This window comes from Mesoplodon densirostris, chromosome 5, assembly GCF_025265405.1.
Source record: "Mesoplodon densirostris isolate mMesDen1 chromosome 5, mMesDen1 primary haplotype, whole genome shotgun sequence".
NCBI classification, from domain to species: domain Eukaryota; kingdom Metazoa; phylum Chordata; class Mammalia; order Artiodactyla; family Ziphiidae; genus Mesoplodon; species Mesoplodon densirostris.
The window spans coordinates 81,958,854-81,982,106 of record NC_082665.1 but is presented as its reverse complement, the minus strand read 5'-3'; the positions used below and the strand labels follow the sequence as shown (position 1 = coordinate 81,982,106).

General features: G+C 39.7%; 1 protein-coding gene across 2 annotated transcripts in view; it reads left to right on the top strand.

The window, feature by feature from the left end:
* The window catches only part of VEPH1 (ventricular zone expressed PH domain containing 1), a 212,218-nt gene that overhangs the window by 182,316 nt on the left and 6,649 nt on the right, over nucleotides 1–23,253 (top strand). For both annotated transcript variants that reach the window (XM_060099986.1, XM_060099985.1), the window contains one exon: nucleotides 8,698–8,815. In XM_060099986.1, coding sequence (XP_059955969.1) covers nucleotides 8,698–8,815 — 118 coding nt within the window. The remainder of the gene's footprint in view (nucleotides 1–8,697; nucleotides 8,816–23,253) is intronic.

Here is a 23,253-nt window from a genome sequence, read left to right as displayed (position 1 = left end):
CCTCACACAGGCAAAATGAGGAGATCCCTCTACAAGGGATTTGAAGGGCACCAAGGAATCCTCCCCACATGTAGAACCTTTGTTCCTCACAGATTCTAACCCCTGCCAGTCTCTTTGCTTCACTGAACTGTGTTCTCTGCCTCACTTTTATTTTTTTTGATTATGAAATAACTGACAAATTTAGGAAATTGCAGAAAGATGACATCCATTCCCACAAGATAGAAGAGGTGTTTACATTTCTTCCATATTTACTTCAAATATTTTCCTTTACAAAAAGAAGGAAACTGTTGCAAACACTCTCCTGAGGTCGGTGTGTATTATTTCCGTGAATGTTTTGTACCATTGTTTTAAAATTTTACATATGTGTTACCGTATTGCATACATCTTTTGTAATATGCTTTCTGTGTTTTAAAAATATGTCTGTTCATACATGTAGGTCTAGCTCATTCATTTTACCATCTGTGGAATTTTCCATTGGGTAAATAGACCAGAGTTTGCTTTATCCCTTTCTCTACTGAGGAGTAGTTCATCTTATCCCATCTGCCTTGATCTCTACTGCTTCACCAGTGCTTAGCACTGTGCTCTGTTGAAAGACGAAACGAAACGGAGACATTTGAAATTCCCATATCATGGGAAACAATGCCTTCTCCTTAAGTCCATGATAAGAGTCAGTTTTATCCCCTTGATCACTACTCCAAGTAGTAAACAAGTCGACAAAATGATCATTCTTAAAATAAAACTAGACCCTGGCCAAATGTTGATATGCACTAGTGTATTAAAATAATTGTACCCAAAAAGGGTCATCTGATGCCCAGAATCTGGAATGCTTCTGATGACAGCAAAAGGCAATAAAGGTAGGGAAAAATACAGTGTTTTCTACAGAAGTGTGGTTGATTTTCCCCACAGTTTAAGAAGCAGCGGTTTTAGAAGTCACTGGAGACTGTTGCCAGCCCCTGATGCAATCAAACCACGGTGACTGTGGTCACCAAAAGCATGGCCTATTTCAGGCATTAGAAAGGGTTGTTGGATGGAAATTCCTCGAGAAACTTCAGAGTCTAGAAAGGCCCTTATTGTGATGTGGAAAAGGAATTCTTCATGCGGTGCTGGTGGGAATGTAAATTGGACAGCCATCCTGAAAAGCAATTTGTCAGAACCTAGAGAAGTTAAAGATATGCATGATGTTAAATGTTTTAATGTGTCATGCAAACAAGGTTTCTGGAGCAGGGCTGATTACTATTATTTACAGCAGACAACCTCACTGCTTCCCCTTTGCCTCAGTTATTTACCCTCAGGCCACACAATGAGAACCACATGTCATCCTACACATACCAAGGTCTGTATTATAGGTAAGGAACCATGAAAATATGAATCTGGATATTTACGTAGGGGAGGGACAACGCCCCCACTCATCTGAAAGAGGGGGAGAAAAATCTTTGCTCCTTGGGAAGGATGCTGGGTTCTTACTCTTACCTTTTGGATGCAGATAAATCGCTCCATGGAAAGGACAAGACTAATGTCTCCAGCTTGATAACCCAGGGATGTCTCCAAATCCTGGGTCTCATCCCCACCTTGAAATGTGAACACATACTTCTGGGAAGATAAATCTTCTAGATGGTCTCTCCCTTTCTGATTAGTTATAAATTAACTTCTAAAGCTTTTTCTTTCAGCCCAGGTCCCAAGTTTCAGTAAAATTTGCTCAGAAAGCCCAAACTGTGCAAAACCATTAAAATATTTTCTCTATATTCTTATACATACCCTATGATCCAGCAATTTCACTCCTGAATGATTATCCCAGAAGAATTCTTGCTCATGTCCACAAGGGGACATGTATGATGAGAATATTCATTGTTTCATGGTCCGTCTAGGTGCAAAGGGGGAGGCACCTTTGATGCCCATACTTAGGAGAATGGTTGGATAAAAATGTGGTGGGTGGTGAAATGCACTAGTAAATCACATTGCAGCAGTAGAGGCAACAAACTAAATACACATACAAAACCATGTAGAGATCTTGAGTGAAACAAGCGAGAAATAGAATGTGGTCTATGATATAACGTATTTGTGAAAATGACAAATACCCTAAACATTGCTACATATTTTTCAGGAATACATATCTGTTCAAAGACATATCAAACCCCAAAGAGTGAGAACTTATATAAAGGGGAGATGGGAGGAGAGTCTGAGAATGAGAGCAGTATCAGGGATAAAGGAAGAAAATTAAGACAGCAAGAGAAGGACCTCACCCCCAACAAAATAACCTACAGGGCTGAGGAGTATGATTATCTCACTAACAGATTCCAAATGAAGAAAAAGAAAGCCTCTCCAATGAGCTTTTTCCACGTCAGCACCCTCGTGGTCTAGTACACATAGTAATACATACTAGTACTAGATGCTCAATACATAGTTGTTAAATGCAGGTGGCAACCACTGATTAGAAAAAAAAAAAATCACTGCAATTCTTTGTTTTCCAATATGAAAGGAGATCCCATGGGAATGCAGGCTTTCATTGCCAGTAGTTCTGGTGATTACATTTACTGCTGACACCCTGTAGAAATGCCAACATTTTCATGACATTTGAACATTGGTAGTCTTTTGGCCTTGTTTCCACTCTGATAAAAAATACTTTGCTGGTTTTAATGGGCTAAAATTTAAAAGAAATTGATACAGCAAAAACTAACACAACATCGTAAATCAACTATACTGCAAGACAAATTAATTTTAAAAAATAAAATTAAATTAACCACTGGGGAAAAAAATAAAACAAATTGGATCCTTCAAGAAATTAATTATGGGCTTATCAAACATTTATGAAGCTTCACCCAATTTGCCACCTTTATTTTGACTCAATGCATATGCTTATATTAACTTTTCCATAAACTACTTTATTTAAACCCTTGTCATGCTTACTGCCAACATTCTGTAATCAAAAATATCACTTTTTTGGGTCCTTAGGTGAGTGTGAAAATTTGGCTTTTTGAATCAAATCAAATATTCTATCATATTTATTGGTTCTTGAATGAAAGAATTCTTCAAAACATCTCTCTGAAATAAATCAAACATGGGTGCTTTCTTCCAGCCACTTGAAGCCAGAACCATAGAATTGTCATGACTTGCCAGGAAGCAATTCAGTTCTTCTCAACACACTGGGATTCAAAAGATAGGAAGACGGTCAAGTCTATTTCATGATCTGTAGTGATAGTAAAAAGCTTGCCACTTTGACCTCAAATACTCATGTGTACTTAGGGTTCTTTTCCTAATCTGGGATGGAAAAAGGAGAGACGATGGAATGTAACACACGTACGACATCCATGTTGAATACTGGAGCACACTGTGAGTTCTTCCAGGTCAGCACTCTTGCCACCTCTGCTCAGAATCTGTCTCCCAGCTGTTGTCCACCTCCCTCCTCACACATCCCAGCCTCCTGCCAAGTTTCAGATCAGTCCCAACAAGTTCAGTATTCATGCCTCAACTCTTCCTTCTGTATTGCAAAATTTGGAATAAAAACATCTCTGATTATCAAGAGTGGAATTTTTGCTCTTACAACCAGATTATGTATTTTGTCATATGAAACCAAACTATTGTGGAAAAGTATGAACATATGCACATGAGGATTGACAAATTCCTCAAATACCAATTAATGGAGACAGATCAGCCATCCCCACCTCTGTTCCCAAGGGTGTAGAATTAATTTCCCTGTCAGTGCATGCCAGAATAACTTGGGGAGCTTGTTTAGAAATGCAGATTACCAGGCCCAAACATGGACTTATTGGGTTAGGCTTCCAGAGGCAGACCTGTATATGATGTTTGTAACAAATTTCCCCAGGATTCCTGATGCCAATACCTCCTGAGAACTGGAGATCTGGAAAAGCTGAGGGTCTTAAAAACAAGCAGTCAACATGCTATATTGATGGATTCAGGCAAACATTCTTCTTCAATTACTACATTTTATTCTAAAAACTTGTTTTATGAAGTTAACTAAAATGAATTCCTGTAATATACATAGAGACACAGGTATTTTTTTTAAGTAAATATGTTCTAAAAGAGCTTAATAGTCATAACTGAATAGACATGAAAATTGAAAACCTAAATGCCACTGCTGATATAAATGTGGCTCAATTAGCAAAAATTTAGAAAATTCATTGAACAACTCCTATGGGCAGAGTGCTATGCTAATTAATTTCAGAAGCTACAAAATAATATAGAAATATAATAATATAGAAATAAGCTACAAAATAATATAGAAATTGTTAAGGAGCTTTAATCCAGTTGAGAGCCAAAAAAGACACATCAGAAGAAGGTTAATAATAACCACAGCCAAACACAAATAAAGGTGTGTTCTAGTTTCCTTCTGTGAGAAATACTGTGGACCCAGTGGATTGCCTTCTCATGTCTTGGAATACAAGACTGTGTCTCCTTCATCTATTTGTCTTTGGTTCCTGACACCAGGTGCTCTTAATTCTAAGTGATATGAATTGAACTCAACAGTGATATTTCTCAGAAATTGAAATAAATTTTTAAAATTAGAGCATAAATATTCTTTAGTGTCTCTTTTGCTAGTTTATTCATTCAACATACAGTGTTTCTTACAAGACAATATGCCTACACAATGTAGGACAACATGAGTAACATAAAGATGAACAATATAGAGAAGAATCATTAATTTTCTTCCCTCAATAAGTTTATTTCACACCCTGAACTCCATACAGTTAGAACATGTGCACTAGAAATAACCATAAAGATGTAAAGCATTACTGTTATGTGAAAATATTGAAGATTGTTTAAAAAATAACTCCTGTTTACATTTCTTAAAACATGCTTGAAGTATGTGCCGAGAGTTGATCCTATTAACCATAGGCACATCGAGCGTGTGAGGCAATCCTACATTTTGTATCTGTGCAACAATAGAGTTAGAACAGAATTTAAACGTGCCAGAAACCAACGTTCTTCCAGATGTATCCTTTCACTGATTTCTGGAAAATTGTTTCCCAATACCTTCTCACAGTACATAGACCATGTTATAAGATCCACTTTGGACTTTTACAGAATCGATAGCATTGACTCATGCTGTCATTGTCATCAAAACAATGTTGTAAATATCCTCTCGTCTTTCCAAGCTGCCTGGCATATCTTTCCCTTAGGCTTTGCAGGAGACTTTTTATATAGCTTTCCAAATTCCTACTCCCATTAATGACTTTTTTTCTAAAACTGGACAAACATTTACTTAATCAGCTGTTTTAAAAACACCATTTTCCCCCTCCAAGGGCCTTTACCCCTCTGAATTAGATGGTGTTTATCAGGAAAATCCTTCTTAGTGCATGCTTACTATGATTATGTATCTTTTTTCTTTAAGTCAACAGAAATAATACGGACTTCAATATTCTTTGGGTTTTATTGAGGCCTGATCTGGTGTGTACTTGAAAGAATGGGGCCCCTCTAAGTAGGAGCATCATTTTCATTGAAAATTGGCTAGCAGTGTCACCTTCTCTTCTCCTTCAGAGCGCAATCTCAGTATTGATGCCTAAAACTGCATAACAAATCACTGCAGACCTAGCAGCTTAAAACAGCATGTATTTGTTATCTCACGGTTTCCTTGAGTCAGGAATCTGCTTGTGACCTAGCCGGGTTCTCTGCTCAGCGTCTCACAAGGCTGCAGTCAAGGTCTTGGCTGAGCTGTATTCTCATTTGGAGGTTCGAATGGAAAGGGTCAGCTTTCAGACTTGCTCAGGGTGCTAGCAGAAATTTGGCAAGGTGGAGGGGTTGTTGTAGGACTGAAGGGCTGGATCTCTTATTGGCTGAAGGCTGCGTCTAGGTCCTAGAGGCCACCCACAGTTCCTAGCCATGTGGCCCCCTCCATAGGCAGTTTACGGTGTGGCAGCTTGCTTCTTCAAGGCCAGCAGGAGAGTTTCCCTATGCATCTGCTGGCAAGATGGGTTTTGTGTGTGTGTGTGTGTGTGTGTTGGGGGTGGAGGGAGGACATACATAATAATACAATCACGAGATTAATATCCTATCACCTTTGCCATATTCTTGGTTAAAAGCAAGTCTCAGGTCCCTCCCACACTTAAGAGAAAGGGATTATACAAAAGGATGAGCACCAGGAGATGGGAATTATTAAAAGGTCACCCTAGGGTCTGTCCACCACAATGCCATTGAACGGAAATACTCAATGAGTGACCCTACTTAGATCTAAATTATTTTTATTACTCTTCTGGAGTCTAGTTGTCTTAAAGGAAGTTTGTAATTCTCTAATCAAATCAATTTTAGTTCCCTTGCCTTAAAAAAAAAAAAAAAAGCCATATAGCAATTCCTGGGCAAGGCCTAGAGAAGCTACAGGACCCAGGAGGGTAAAGAAGATGAGTAGAAGAGAGAAATAATGACCTCAAGCACATTGAAGAAGTCAAAATTCCAAAAATTTAGGTATCATGAGTTGATGGTTTGTGTTTGCTTGTTTTGTGATTTATTTTGCTTTGATTTTCCACCAGTGTTTGGAACTACCTATGTCTCATTTGTCTCTCTATTCAAAGTTACTGCCAACTTCAACAGTTCATAGAATTACCATCTACTTCCTCACTCAGTCCCCTTTGCACGACACCTAAATCCTCTGGAGAAGTAAGTCTGCTTTTGACTTGAGAACTTGAACACTGGGATCTCGCTTGCCATCTGTCTTAAACTTTTAAAGTAACTTTTTGCCAAGACAAATGTGGATTATAAGCAACAACCTGGGACACTTCTGGTCTCAGAACAGGAAAAATAAAGGAACCCTTAAGTATTATTTAGAGTACTTTGTTTGCTAGCAGTGTTTGTGGTGAATAATAAATTGATCCTTAATTGTGTGGGAAATAGAGAAGTGATCTGCATGCCAATGGCCAAGTGTAGACTTCAGAGACTTAGCAGTTTTGAAAGTGATATTTATGAACATCTGCTTTTTCCCCATAAATTTTAATATGGATTTCATCCTTTGAAACCTACCAAACTCCCAGGTGCTTCTTCAGTCTTTATCTTGGAAACATGCTTTTTTAAAACATCTCCTTTTTTTTCATTGAACACATTCAAAATCATTTTTGCTAAAACAACATTTCTTTATAAACAGTGCCTATTGGAATGCCTAAAAGATGGTATTAAATGTTAGCAGCTCAAAAAACTGTATTCAGCATTTTGAGCCTCCAAAATGTCCAATCCCAGAACACAAGCCATAACAGTCTTAATAAAGGATGCTAAAAAGTATTCATTTCTAGTCCCAGTTTATGCCTTTCTTTATCCCACAGATATTTATTTAATGCTTGCTTATTTTTAATGCTGACATTAGAGCAGCCAATAAAACAAAGTCCCTGCCTTCACTGGGTTTTTGTTGCAGTGAGTGTAAATGTTCCTAAAAAAGAATTCACTTTAAATTTTCATAATACTGTTCGTATAGTTCATTGGAAAACTTTGCACTGGTCCTGCAAACCAATGATATTCATCCATTCTTGATGTTGGACTAGATTCTGGGGTTATAACTTGTGAACACAGTAGATATGTTTCTGCTCTCAAGGAGCTTAGAGTTTAGCATACTTCTCACCTGTGTCAAGAAAGGCAGACCCAGGGAACTTTGAGGTAGGATCTGGGTAGCCACTGATCATTCTCTATTTCAGATCCACTGTAAGCAGGGCTAACAATGCCTCCATCCCTTGGCTCCTGGGCATACTAAGAGCTGTTACTATGGGTAGAAGGTGAGTGTGTGGACCAGAGGAAAGGAAATAAATTCACAGCTCAATAGACGACAAACAGATAAATCATCTGGGCACGTGCAAGGCTAGAAAAGACATTAAATCTGTGCTAGGAAAGCAACTTTTTACGAGTGCAATTCTGACCACCCTGTAGCAGAGGCTATAAGTCATTTACATAATAGGAAAGCCTCAGGAGGATAGTAGAGCTATTTAATTTGGTTAAGCTAATAGTTTTCCATCCATTTACAGTGTAATGGAACCTCCCTCCTCTGCCTCTTAAACAGGAACACATTGGCAGGTTGCCACAGGGCACATAAAACAGGGGCAGTCTTCTTGGTGTGTCAATTCTACTCAACCATTTAGAGGGGAAAAGTTAATTAATTTACTGATAAGTAATTTAAGGCATTATTTTCCATTAAAACCAATGCAGCCATATAATGGACTAGCATGCAAAATTTGCATCCACTTTTAAGATAAGGATGAAACTAAAACAGGGCTGGAGCCAAGGGCTGAGGGATTAAACCCTCTCACACATCTTCTATCAGCCCCCTGTGAAGCCAACCTAATAAAAATAATTTTTTGGTATGGATAATTGATCCTCAATGTTATGTAAAGTGTAAATAAGAGAGAAGTCCCCCAGAAGCATTCCTTTCAACCACACTGCCACTTGGATACCCCAACTTTTTAGAAATTCTGGAGCTGCTGTTAGATGTAAGAAAATTCTGGGCCACTTCACTTCCCCACAACCTGACGCCCAGCCCTGGGGCCCATGCTCCCTGCCTTCCGCGTTTAAGAGCACTGCCCTGGAAGAGTTTGAGCTGGCTGCTGTGCTCCAAAATGGGCCAAGAGAGGTTTGCTCAATGCCCTCTCCTTGTCCCTGGCAGTGAATTTGAGCCCTGGATGTCCTGCTTCCATATCCCCTTTTCCCCCTCTCAGAATGCTATGCGGTAGGCAGACCCACTTATGTTCTTTGTGCTTTGTGTTCCTGAAACAGGATCTGGACCAGGTACAGCTGCATCTGGAAGAAGTGAGGTTCTTTGACGTGTTTGGCTTCAGCGAAGCAGCAGGAGCGTGGCAATGCTTCATGTGCAACAACCCTGAGAAAGCAACTGGTAAGAACCTCCCTCCCCTGGCTGCTAAGAATCACTTGTGCCCCTGGGATTTACAGGGATGCATGATCCCCACCGTTCTGGTTGGCTTTCTTATTGCATAAACATCCTAAGTTGGCATAATGCACAGAGGTGTGCCTGACTGCCTCTGCTTCATGCTGAGAAAGGTATCTCACCAAAGTGGGAGTGAGAAAAAGGGAGGATGTTGAAAGGGAGAGAAACATAAATGAGAAATGAGCAAGAGAAACAATGCCTACAATTATATGGCTATCAAGAAAGTGGTACTGGCCATTTTGCCCTGAAAACATTCTTCATTTCAACCCCGATGACCCTGAGGGTTAGAGAAAAACAAGCATCCTGTCAAGAACCCCAAGGAAATGAGACCACACTAAATGAGTGAATGGTTGCACAGACCTCCTCATCTCATAGTCCTCCCTTACATTTTTGCTTGATGATTGAACTGGGTGAAAAGTGAGACATTTAAAGAGTAGGGAATTATTTGAGAAATAGCTTCATAGCTGGTTATTTACCCTTCCCTTCCTTTCTGCTGCCCAAGGAACTTGGTCTACTGACCTTGCCTAAAAAATAATCATTGTTGGTGAATCTGAGCCAAGCTCTATGTTAAACATGTCAGTATCTCATTAATCTTCACAATAATCTCATAAGGCTAGTACTAATATTATCTCCATTTTACTGATGGGGCAACTGAGGCACAGAGGGATTTGAAAACTGCCTGAGGTCACACAGGTAATAAGTTAACAGCGTCTGGATTTGAACTCAACCTGACTCCAGAGCCCGCGCTCTTAACCAATTCTCCATGCTCCCTCCCAGTTACGCTTGCCCCAGTCTGACCAGTGGAAATAGGTTGATAAAAAGTCTAATCTTCACAAAGTTATGCTATCCTTGGGAGCAGAATATTTTATCACCAATGTGCCCTCTTAGAAGGCATAGAGTTCTCAACACTGACACTGCTCAGGAACTGCAGTTTAGACCAAGAGAACGGTATTAAAACACTGTTGAACACAAACCACTTTGTAGATGAACCATCCTCTAGAGAGCCGTTGATTATACCACCTGTACCCATTCCTTGAATTGGAGGATTTTGTGCATCTTAAAGATCATCCATTGTGGCAAGTCTATCCTCTTGCTCAGCCAAGAAGTTGAGACTGAATCGGGAAAAAAATGTGTTTATTTGGCCAGATGGAAATGTGAGGGGCTCTCGGAGAGGCACCAACTAAAATGTATTACCCCACAGAGATGGTATGGGTGGAAGAAGCTGGCATTAAGGATAGCAGCCTTCGTGAGGCACAGATTGCTGGCTGATTACAGATCAAGTTTGAGCTGATGCCAGAATGAACACCCCAATTTTTAAAAAGTCAATTTGAGCAAAGAAGGAATTGAGGAACTGAATGTCTCCATTATGAAACTTTCTAATTAGACCTTATTTCACCTGTGAAAAAGACAAAGCATAAAAGAAACCTTATTTGAGATCATGGTGAAGTAAGGTGCTATCTGAGGTGGCTCTGAGGGGCCCTTAAGAATTTCATTCCAAGTAAGCTGAGTCCTTACCTTAGTTCAATAAACATTGAATTGTATCTGGCCAGGGGAGGCTCAGGAAAGGGCCTGCAAGTTAAAACCACAAAGTGTTCCTTTAATATATGTTTTCTCAAATTCACTGCCATGCACTTGAAAAGAACATTTTGCACATTCACTCGTTCTTATTTGTGTTTCTCACAGTTAAATATAGACTGAGAACAATAAAAATTCAAACAAGGCCAAATATTTTATAGCAGAACATATTGAATCAAAATGTTTGGTGCCGAAAACTTAGTGTGCTTAGGTTTCTTTGCTCATTTCCTTTTGCTCCATGAAAGGGGATTTGAATCTGAGAGAAATCCTATTTTAAATTATGATTTTCACCAAAAACTCTTGACTCCCTGAAAAGTTTATATAGGCTGTTGATCTAATTTTCTTATTTTTATATAGCATATAAATTATATATTTAAGTGAAAGGTCTAACATAATACTGCTGACACATATATTATTCATAGGGATGATACTTGCATTCATGTTATGCTTAAATTGTAAGTTTAAAGGTGATCAAGACATAAATATTGGAAAAAAATATATATATTTTTTCCAAGGAATAAATATTTTGTTATTTGGTTATGCACAGCTAGCATAGTACTTGCGTCCCATTTTTCATTTATGAAATGCACGTTTGTTGTGTTGGTTGAATGTCTTCTCCAGGCTGAGCCTTGGGATAAAATATGAATAAGGTACAATATCTCTGCTCTGAAAGGATTCATAATCCAGTTAGGGCCAGGAGACATACATGGAAAAATCTAACATACTTCCTTGTATATTTTTAGCATGCAATAAATACCTGTTGAGTGAGTCAATGAATGAATAATACTTAGAAATGGAAAAGTCAAATACATCTTGAATATTAAAATATTTCACAATTGTGATTATGTGTTAATAATATCAAGTACATCACTATACCATACCCATTGCATTCTGAGTCTGGTAAATGGAGGTTGGTGCTTCTTTCCTCTTTGAGAGAAGTCACTGTATATACATCAGGGTCTGCTTCCCTGTCTTTGCTCCTGAGGTACTGTGCCCAAGTCCTGTTACTGCTCTGGTTTGGTTAGCGCTCCTGCAAGGCCCAGATACCTTGTCAGCCTCAGGGAGGAGGGGTCTAAAGAGATAGGACTGGTATCTAGGACAAAAGGCTGAAGAAATTGCATTTGGGTTTTTTTTTAAGGTATTGGCAAATGGTACAATGTTCTCAAATATTTGTTGTTCCAATATGTTCTAATGAGGCCATTAGAAAATTTCAGTTAGACATCAGGAGAGTCATCCTGAAATATAAATCCTTCTTAATAATGTGTAAACTAAACTGTGGGACTCCAGAAATTGACACCAGATCAACTGGCTTCCATGGTCACTTTAAGGACATTCCCCTCCTCGGGTAAAAGTCACATCACCCCACCAACTCCCAGTCATCTTCCCATCAACTCTATCATCAACACACAGAAATACACAGAAGTTTACTATTTGGTATTCAGAAAAATATATATTTTTTTCCAGTTGGGTGTGAAGTCAGAGGAAAGTAAATGCTAGCATAGTGTAAAGGTCTTAAAATTATAATTGCTGGCATTTATCATACTGACTATGTGCTAAGTCTTACATGCATTTTTCTCACCATTATTGAGTCCATTTTACAGATCAAGAAACTGGAACACAGAGAGAGGTTAAGTACATTTTCCAAGGTCACACAGCTACTAAGTGGTACAACTAGAATTTTAATCCAGGTTAATTCCTGAACCTGAAATTTCAATCTCTAGGGCAAAGCCAAGTTAAGCACATGGAATATTGAAAATTACAAGAACAATTATTTCATAATGTTATATTGTATTGGAAAGACCAAGGAGTGGTCTATTGATACCTCTCTGATGACTTAATCTCCTCAAAGATGAGCAGGGGTTTTGGTATGATAATGTGTGGGAAATGATTACATGTAGGAAATGGTTACGTAGAAGCTATTTCCAATCCCTCCAATTGCTGATTCAGTTTCTGATAATCATTTTATAAAAGTACAGAGTAGAAGGTTAGAAAGTCACTGAAGTAACTCAAGAATCCTCAGAGACTTGCTTGTTGGTGTTTATTGCCAATCCCATTACCCTACATGAATGAGAGAATAGAGGTTGAGCAAATAGATCAAACAGAACAGAATCTATTTCTGGAAAACCAAACAAATCCCTTTATCAGTCATCCTTGTGTCCTGGAACTGCTAGTGCATGTTAACAGTAAGAATTAATCAGCTGGACCGTCCTGGAACACATCTGGCTGTCTATTCAGTCACATTTTTTTTTTTAAAGGAAGAGGAGGAACTAAACTGTGACTTTCACTCTTGTTTCTTGAGACACATGGGATGCCTTTGTTCTTACACCCTACAGAAAACAACTCAGAGGTGTCTTGGTTTTGGCACTTGTGTCTCCCTCTGGAGATCTGAGCACTCGCCAGTGTGATCACTCTCTTAGTCACTGGATATTTAGGTATTGAATGTGATCGTCTGTAGGAGGTCTCCTTGGGTTATAAAAGAGAATGAAAGACATTTTTTCAGACAGACTTCAACCACCTATCATGATTCCTCTTTAGAACTTGATTTCAAACATTTGTGCTGTAAGAACATGCTGTCCATTATATCACATGGGCAAATAGAGATGGTTTCAAAATGCTATCAGGATAAGAAAGACCTCTGTCAGGAGATATTCTTCAGACAGTAGAAACTGGTAACAGCAGTGTGGCTCTCCTTTGCTGGACACCTTCAGCGTGGGCTAGATGGCTTTCCGCTCCAGACGCCAACATGAAAATGGGCTAGGGACTTCCCTGGTGGTCCAGTGGTTAAGACTCCGTGCTTCCACTGCAGGGGGCACGGGTTCGATCACTGGTCAGAGAAGTGGGATCCTGCATGCCGTGCGGCGAAAAAAAAAAGAAAAGAAAATGGGCTACATGACCTCTAAGGACCAAACTCATAAGACATAAATAGCCTGTGGGTCCATTAATATGAAACTTTTCCATTTAATTTTAGTGCCAACTTTCACAGAACTTTAAGGGTGACAAAAGAAAACCCACTTTGGATTTATGCAGTGACTGGGTTTGTCTTATGATGCCTTCCCTCTTACCACAGTGTGTGAGCATGTTGTCTTCCATGTTAAATGTGGTTGGAGTGCCAAAAACAGGACAGTGGTTGGGCAGGATAACTTCACATTTTCACACGTATATATTGTTAATGACTCGATTCATGAAACTGAACCCCAGACTGTTGTTCAAGGATATTTTGAATTAGTTAATGACAAAATAAATATGTGCTCATCAACTCAGATAAGTTATTATCCTTATCCTGAAATCTTTTTCCCTTTCCCTTCTTCCCATCTCCCTGTTCTATGCCTCTCTGTTAAGCCTTCCCACACTCACATTCTCTCTCTGTCTCTGTCTCTCTCTCTCTCTCACACACACATACAAACACACACACACACACACACGTGCATACACACTGGCATACATGGACACACCACCCCAACAGAATAAACTCTCTCCTCTCTGTCCTTTCCGTTCTCTGCCCACACCTTCTGTAGAGTACACAGCACCCTGCCACCAATCTCTCCCACTAGACAGTAAACTAGAGGTGGAAAAACCATCCATTATTCTTCTTTGTATGCCCTACCCAGTACCTGGCACATGGTAGTGTTTAACAAGTATTTGGCATATAGATGGATGATGGAGTAATTCATGGATCATGTAAAGTGATAGGATGATGATAGAAGAAATAGGGTTTGTTTTGAAATGCAACTTTAAAATCTAATTCGTTCTCAAAATTAAAAAAAATAACTTACTAAACTGAAACCTTGAAATAGCAGCTTTTGCAAAGTAAGCTTTTATAAGAAGAAAATGTTGCTATGTACAAAGTTTCAACACTGTATGGTTACCCAATTTTAATATTTTACTAAACGGTTTCAATACACACATACACACAGAGTTCATAGTCAGCTTGCTAATAACCTGTGAGCCTCTATGAGAAATAAGCTAAGATCAGTAGCCTAATACCCTTCAAGGGGTTAATTTCCATTTCTCAACCAGCATCACTATCCTAATCCTTCCGCCTTTCCATATTGGGTCAACAACAATCTTATCTTGATAGGCTGAAAGTTTACTTGCAGCAAAGCAGTGAATCACTCTGTGGTTACCCGCAAACAAATCATCAGGCAGTGAAATGTGTCCTCTTCCACTCAGAGAATAAGCTGAATCAAGACAACACATGGAAAAAAAATTTAAAAATAAAATAAATAAATAAATAAAGACAACACATGGAGGAGGAGAAGCATGCTTTAGAAAGGCAGACTAGAGTGAATAAATCAGTCTCTATCAATTTACAGATTTGAAGTGACATAAGAATTTTTATGTAGTTTTTTAAAATAAAGAACTTAATATCTTTTAAAAGAGCTCTAGTCATCACTTTTCAGAGGAATCTTAATTTTTTATCTACCTATACAAATACATTAGGAATAAAATTTATTTTTCAGCCACAAGCTCCCCTATGTAAAAGACGTGTAAGTGCGTTTAGCGGCCACTGAGAATGAAGTCATCACATATCTCATATTTTGCCTTGGATCTCATCCCTTCCACCTTCTCAGAAACTCCACAGCGTAGAGTACCCTTTCTCTCTCTTTTATTCCATTTCTCCCTCCAACTTTAACTCCCATGGGCTTTTAAACACCTTCAACTGGCTGAACGTCTCCTTTCCCTTTACCTACCGCCTCTCTCTCACCTCCTCTTTAAAGCCAAAAGAGTCCTGTCACTGCTCACTCTGAATTTCCTTGCCTCCTTCTCCTCCTGACTCAACCCTCTCTAATCTGGCCTCTAAGCCCATTATCTCTGTGGTCATTTAAGGCCACGCAGGTCCCAGGCTCGGGGTATGTTCAGTCCTTGTGACACTTGCCTTAAGCAGCATTCAATTCTGTTGGCCAGTTCCTCCTTCCTCAAACATTTCTCCCTTTGCCTTCTGAGACAGCACTCCTTGGGTCTCCCTCCTACTCTAGACACTCCTTCTGAGCCCCCATTCCAGGCCCACCTTCCTCTATCCACCTATTCATTGTCAGAGCACCTCTCTTTCCCTCACTGTAACTCTCTCCCCTGTCAACCTCCACTGCTTCTGTGGCTTCAGTAACCTCTTTTATGACAAAACTCCCAAATGTGTGTCTGCAGTCCAGGCCCCTCCTCTGATTGACTTCTCCCATCACCTGCTTGGTACTTCAAAGGCATCTCAAACTCAGTTCATTTAAATTAAAACTCATAAGTGTCCCACCCTTGTCCCCTACCCCCCCCCCCAAAAAAAAAAAAAAAAACAACACTTGATTTTCTTCCAGCATTCCCCATTTCAGTAAATACAACATCACTCATTCTGATGCATCAGCCAGAGACCCACTGTCCTCTCTCCTACCCCTATCTAATCTATCACCCAGTATTGTGGATTTACCTTCTCAACTGTGCTCAACTCTGTCCACCTCTCTCCATTGCCCTAAAGCAAACTACCATCACCTCTTACCTAAAATAATGGCAATAGCCTCCTGACTGTGCTACTTGGACCTTCCAACCTCCCTCCCACATTGCAGCCAGAATGACCTCTTCGAGGCACAAATCTGATGGGACCACTCTCTGCATAAAACCTTACAATGGCTTCCCACAGCTCTTAGCTTAAAGACCAAACTCCATATCATGTGCCTGAGAGCTTCACATGCAACGCTCTCTCCCAGCCTTTCCAGCCTCATCTTGTCCCCAGTGCCATCTGCTCCTCTCCGCTCTGCCCAGAAAGAACTCCTTTCAGTTTCTTACACTCACCTCACTTCTTCCTGCCACTGTGCTTTTGTACCTGCTGTTCTTCTGCTAGGAGCGCCCTTTCTCCCCTCATCACCTAGTTAGTGTAGATCTTAGCTTTCCCATTACAACTCAGATTCATTGCCTTTCTATAACCTCCTGATTTATGCTAAGGTCCTCAAAGTACTTCAGAGCTCTCCCTATAATACTTGATATACATGTCATCTTGTTTTTTGTTGTTGTTATTCTTTCGTTTGATTGGCTTTTGCATGTGATTATCTGCTTAATGTGTACTCCCTGCAGTAAACAAGTTCTATGGAGAGAGTCCCCCTCATCCATCTATCCTCAGCCCCTAGCACACAATAGATACTCAATAAATATCTGCCAAATAAATAAATGACCAATTTTGTATTTTCTCAAAAAAATTTTAGTAAAAATTTTCTTAGGCAAGTGGTGACAAAAAACAAATTAATGAATTCACAATAATTCATTGTAAGAGAAACAAGGTATTCATATGATGACATTTGCAGTGTATCTTTTGTGCCAAACGTATTCTTTGTATAAACAGTATTTTCTTAAATAAGCTCTTCTCAAAAGTACTATGAGAGATCATTTTATTTAACAGAGAGTAGTTATTGTGTGTGTATGTATGTATGTCAAATACACACAGTGTTATGGTGTATACGTTATAGATGAAGCTTCCATGCAGACATTGTAAAACTTCTATTTATTGCCAAAAGGTTTGAGACCAAGTGTTGAACCACAACAGATGGAAATTGTGTTAAGTAATTTCATAAAAGCAGTGTAGACACACCTTAGAATGCTCTTAAACACCAAGAATGTACGTGCATGCAGGTGGGACAGTGGCTAAAGTGTGCAACTTGTACAGCCCAAACGAGGTGACCCTCCTTATCACAGAGCTGGTACAAGTGTGTCAGGTCTGTTTTTTTCCATACAAGGAAAGCTGTACAATGTCAAGGCCGTGCGGGAAAGCACTCAACGTTTTAAACTGTCTAAAATCCTATGGTCAGGTGTTGCCAGCAATACCTATCCATGACATCATATTAATGAGATGACAGCATGGGACCAACATGGGAAGTGTGTATGGGACCCTTTTCTATTCAAAGTTCAAGAATAAGATGGAGCCATTCTCTCCATTCATTTCTACCACCGCTGATCTTTTCCCATTGGTCCCTGTCAGTCGTTACTGGGCAAGTCTGGGCCAGTCTTCTTTGATAGGTTCCCATAAGGGCACAAAGGTGACCATACTTACTGCTCAGAACTTACTGAGCAGGTTACCTTCTTGGCAAGTGGCCTTAGAATTTTTCTTTCACTGATGAAACCATAAGTAAGCCAAATTCCACAAACACTGATTCTGAACATTTTCTTCTATAACTCTATTAACTTAAGCCAAGGACATGCATATGATCTTATATTGCTATCCTATTGTTTAATTTTATGGAACGGTCATAACAATTTTCTTCCCACTATTGGTTTTGCAGTTTTACTATTTTGGATATTGTACGACCTACCATGAGGCTACTATCGTTTCCTAGAAGTTCCTGAGCTATGTTAGAATAACCTGGGGATCCTGTTAAAAATGCAGGGTCCCTCACCCTACCCCAGAATTTTGCTTCAGTAGGTTTGGGGTGGTTCCCTGTAGTGTGCATTTTAAGAAGCCAGCAGGTAATTCTGATGTAGGTGGCCCTCAGAACACAGTTTGGGAAACACTGCTCTACAAGCTTATAAAAGAGTAGTTCTGAGGCTTTTTTTAGAACAATATTTCAGTGATTAATAGAGAAGCCTAGAAAGCAGACTACATTTTGATGGGTATGAAATTACTGAGAAAGGAAGCCATTCGGCACATGTGAAAGTGCCCTCAAAGGGCTGCTGTCAAAATGAGTTTGTCCTTTTTTGGACCCCACGCATCTTGTAGGATGTTACAAAATGGACGCTGAATGATACCTCCTCGTTTATTTACTACTGTAAGGAAATATGGGCTTCTAAAACACTGCCTGGATATTCATACGAAACATGCCATTTGTTACAATCCTCAGTGGTTTCAGAAACCACAGATGCTCAGCCTACTAAATGTGGCTCCTATGACCTCCTCATTTAATGATTCTATCCCTCTTTAAGCATATCCTCTGTAATTAGAGTTGGCTTTATTAGAACTGGCACACATACAAGAAAATCAGTAAAACCATAGAAGGGAATTGAAGTAAATTTGAGACTCTCAATACATAAAAAATAATTCCCCACAGACTGTACAGGAGTTGTAATTCCCAGAAGCAGTCATTTCAAGGGAAATTTTTTTAAAAGACATGCTTTTTCTCAGTTCTTATTTTAAAACTAAGTATTTGAGATTTACGTTTTTTCTTCCAGAATATGCCTTCTTTTGAAGGTATTTGTCTTTAACAATCAAGAAAAAATATCTAAGAATTCGAACATCACAAATTAAATACACAACCGTCTTAATTATTCTTGTACAATGCAATATTTTCAAGACGAAAGTTGCATAAGCCAGAAAGCATACATATAAGGAACCTCTGGGTATGGATAGAAGTCGGTACAATGTGAATAGTAGTTAATGGTGGGGGACGTGTCACCACGTACTGTCATAAGAATAAGCAGGAACTCTGGAATAAAAGGGAGTGACCACCAATGATGTGGAAAAGGCTCCCAGTGCAGCCCAATCCACTACTGGATTAGCTTGAATATGGCAGTCTTTGTGAACAAGTGGATCTGTTACTCAACAACAGAAGAGTTCACCTCCCTTTGGGACTCTTTGAATTGCTTGTGACACCTCAGGTTCAAAGCCTGCAGTCCTTGAACTTTAAAAGGGTTTCCTGTCTTACTCTGAATTCTCTCACTGTTCCTAACACTTTAATACAGTATAGGTTTCATTACATTCTTAATTGGAGGGAGGGAGATGGGTTTTATCCTAAAGTCATTAGGATATGGTATTTATAAAAACCACCTGTTCATCATCACAGTAAGAGATGATGATGATTTCATGTTCATGATCATGGTCATGATCATGATGATAGTAGCTACTATTTGTTGACCCCTTATTATGTACCAGGACTTAGTTAAGCAAGGCTACTGTTAACCTTTACAGCATTTTTGTGCCTTTATTTATGGTGGATGATGTCCACTTGGGGGTGTAGACTTAAACAGCAAAATTTGGGCTGAATTTCAGCCCCTACTTACCCCTTGGCTGAGTGTTCTTGTGCAGTGAACAGCCTGCACAGCCATTCACAGTGGCCCTGTTGTTAAGCGTGACATCTTTGGAGAAGAGGAAATTGAAGCTCAGTGAAGTTAAACAACTTGTACAAGACAAGTCAGCTATTAAAGTAACAGATTCTGGACTTCAGCTGAGGTCTGACTCCAAAGTCACTGCCCTTACCTCATCAACCCTAGGCCTAGGCCAGAGAAAGTCTTTGGTACAGCCCTGTATGATTTATTATAGTAAGGAGTAAACATGGCGTCCAACACACTATGTTTAACTAAATTATAATTGGCTAAAAACATATTCACAATTGCAACAGATCTTAAAACAAGGTGGAGACCTTGAATTATTGAGCTCTTGTGCTCTTGAGATAAAGGGGTTATATGACTACAGAAATTATTATTTTTTAGGATGTTATGTTACAAAGTATTAGCTTCCACTTGGCACGATGTCCAGGGATCTTCAGGATGAGTCTCTTCTTGAATCTCACATCTCATCTCGTTTGCCAAGCCCCACCAGGTTCCATCACAAAGAATGTATTTCATGCCCACTCTGTCAGCCTCAGCCCTTTGGATATGTTTTGGGCTTTTTTTTTTTTTTTCAGAATATCCTTCTTCACTTCACCTTCATCACTGCTACTTGTCGTTCAGAATTCAGCTCAGACACATATTCTCCAGGAAGCTTTTCTGCTTTCTACACCCAGTTTAGAATAGGTGCCTCTCCAGGGTGTTCCATTCTCCTTACTTCTGGCTTTCAGTTACATTCTGGCAGGAGATCAGAGGGAGGGAGCAGTGTGAGGTCTGCTTATTTATTCCCGACTCCCTCCCTGCTTGGTCACCGCAGGTTGACTGTGTCCTCAATCCACAGCCACAACTCCAGTCAGGCAGCGCTCTTGTATACAGGTCTCCTTCTGGGTCCTAACTGTTCTCTTCGCTTTCCTCTTCAGCCAGAGAGGGGTGTTATGCCTCCTCCTGGCTCCTGGCCCCAGATTACTAAGGTGCTTTTCCTACACCTTGCCCACATCTGTGTAAATAGTCCCTTTATTTTTTTTTATTTTTTATTTTTTTGCGGTACGCGGGCCTCTCACTGTTGTGGCCTCTCCTGTTGCGGAGCACAGGCTCCGGATGCGCAGGCTCAGCGGCCATGGCTCACGGGCCTAGCTGCTCCGCAGTATGTGGGATCTTCCCGGACCCGGGCACGAACCCGTGTCCCCTGCATCGGCAGGCAGACTCTCAACCACTGTGCCACCAGGGAAGCCCCAATAGTCCCTTTATTAACTGCCCTCAGTTGCCCAGCTTGAGGTGCCCCCTGTTTCCTGCTGCAACCATGCCTGATCCATAGCAGATCCCATCTGGGGTCTGTGAGGCCTCATGTCTGTGCTGGCTGGACCTTCACAGGCTCTAGGCCCCTCCTTGGTCCTTAAGAAAAGCAAGATCCTTTCTAATGGGATTTCAGAAGAACTTTCAAATGAAGTCCAATATGGCCTCCCCATGACTATTTGATACCCAATCTTTTTCCTGGATCTTACGCCAAAAAATCTTGAATCGCCTGCTGATCCCCCACCTTCAGCTCATGACTTTGACCAAAGTGACTGCTTTACTTGCAGAAGAAGTGAACTTGCTTCTGAGTTCATTGATTCTTCCAGCTTCTTTAAGTTTTTTTCTTTTCATGCACTTTCCCTCACATGTCCCACTTGTTACCTCAGGCCTTCTCTGTACTCCTCCTAGAAGTTCCTTTCTCCCTTCTTCAGCGGGGACCCAGCCCCCATGTCACCCTCTCCCAGCTGGAAGTAGAATTTCCTTTCTTTGAGTTCTGTAATGCTTGGCTTTTACTTCTGCAGGGGCACTTGCCAAACTCTACACTGAGTTGTCAAATTTGTAAAATGCTTTATCTCCCCACAAGATGATAAACTCAAGCTCTCTCTGAGCTGGGCTTTATGACCCCCTCAGATCCAAACACAGTGCCTTACAGCTTATCTGTGCTCAAAATTATGTGTGAGATGACTGGATATGGTTGGTGGATCAACAGAGGAATATTCTTTCTTGCTTTAAGTTATCTGGTCTGATATTATTCACCAACTTTGTGTTGAGTAAGACTAACACCTTCAAATTTATCAACGTAAATATTTTCAACTCTTGGTGCACAAAAGGAATACAATTAATATATGACCATTTGTATTAGCATTCTAAAAGACTTTTAAGTTGATAAACGTGGTAATAGTTTGGGTTCCAGTTGCACTAGAGAATTCAATTTAATATTCCATAGTTTTTTCAGCCAACTGATAATTTAAAAAAGGAACAGATCCTGGTTGGTAAAGAATGTCTTAGCAAATTGTGGTGCTTTGAATGAAATAATGTGTTAATTGGCAGGAGAGAAAATATTTAAATATCCTTTATGCATTATGTGCAAACAAGATAGTTTTAGACACACAATCATTCCCTCATAGTCTCATTCCACATGTTATTTTTCAAGTGGAATATGATCATCCTTAGAAAGAATTAGTTCCCTGTTTTGACCATGAAGAAACTGCAATATCATGAGAATTATTGCTTACCAGGACATGCTATGGGCAATAGGCCTATTAAAAGGACACATGGCCAGTCACGTATAAGCCAGACATAATTATAAAAAAAAAAAAATTCTTAGGACCTGGAATAGCCACTGGAAAAAAATTTAAGTCTTTTTTTTTTTGGCCTTTTGAAACTATTTTTAAATTAATCCTACAGCTACAAATAGCCTGGCTTTTACATATTATCTGAAGCTAACTCTGATGCCTAAATTAAGGCCCTAACATGCAGCTAGTTTAAAGTGCTGCTAACATTTCCTTCCTAAAATCCTTTCCATGGACTTTTCCCCTGGGATCCACTTTCACTGGGCTACAGTGAAAAGTCTTCACTTAGCAGCATTTTCTCCATCATCCTTCATCCTTTTGTTCTCCAGTAAGCCTATCATTTTCTCTGGAGTCTCTCATGGTCACTGTGGGCATGTGGGTATGTGGGTATGATATCCCAGCCACCCCGTGTCTCAAACAATTCCTTCAACTCTTTTGCCAAGTGTGATTTCCATCACATACACTTAAAGTGAAACATGTGGACCTGCCTTGAGATTGGGATCTATGTTGAGGAGAAGTTCTTATAGCTAATTCCCTATGTCAGATCTAGAAGGACACATGTGCTTAAATATTACCTAAACCAATTGTGATTTCAAATCAGCTCAGATATCATGACTATTTCAAATGTTTCTTTGAGTAAATATGGGAGAAAGACTGGAAAAATGTTTTGTTATTAAATGACATTGCATTATATTAAATCATCTTACCATTAAAAATGGCGAGACAGCAATGTGGTTACAAAAGGTGAAGTAAGTTCTTTAATAAAAGAGGGGGGCAGGGGTAGTAGTTCTTTGCTACTTACCTAGTGTCCTCACATAAATTTCTTTATTTTGATTTTTGATCTCTCAACATCCTTGTAAAGCAGGTGGGAGCGATTATTATTTCCTCTTTGCTGAGCAGAAATCAGTGGTTAAGAGGACTCGAATCTAACTCTTCTGAATTGTTATTCAAAAATCCTTCAACATTACAATTAGATCAGCATTTTTTTCTAATTTGAAAGCATAGGAAATGGGTGTTTTAGAAAAAAATTAATCCTATTTTTGGCTTGGGTTTTTCCTTGTTGTTACTTAGTTACTTGTTGATTTGTTTTCTCCTCTTGGACCTCCGTTGGACCTTCCCTTCCTCCTCCCAGACAGGCTACTGCACTCTTCATGACTCAACAGCACGTGTTAGCAGATATTCATGGAACCCTTAGCCCAGGCCGACACTGTGAGCACA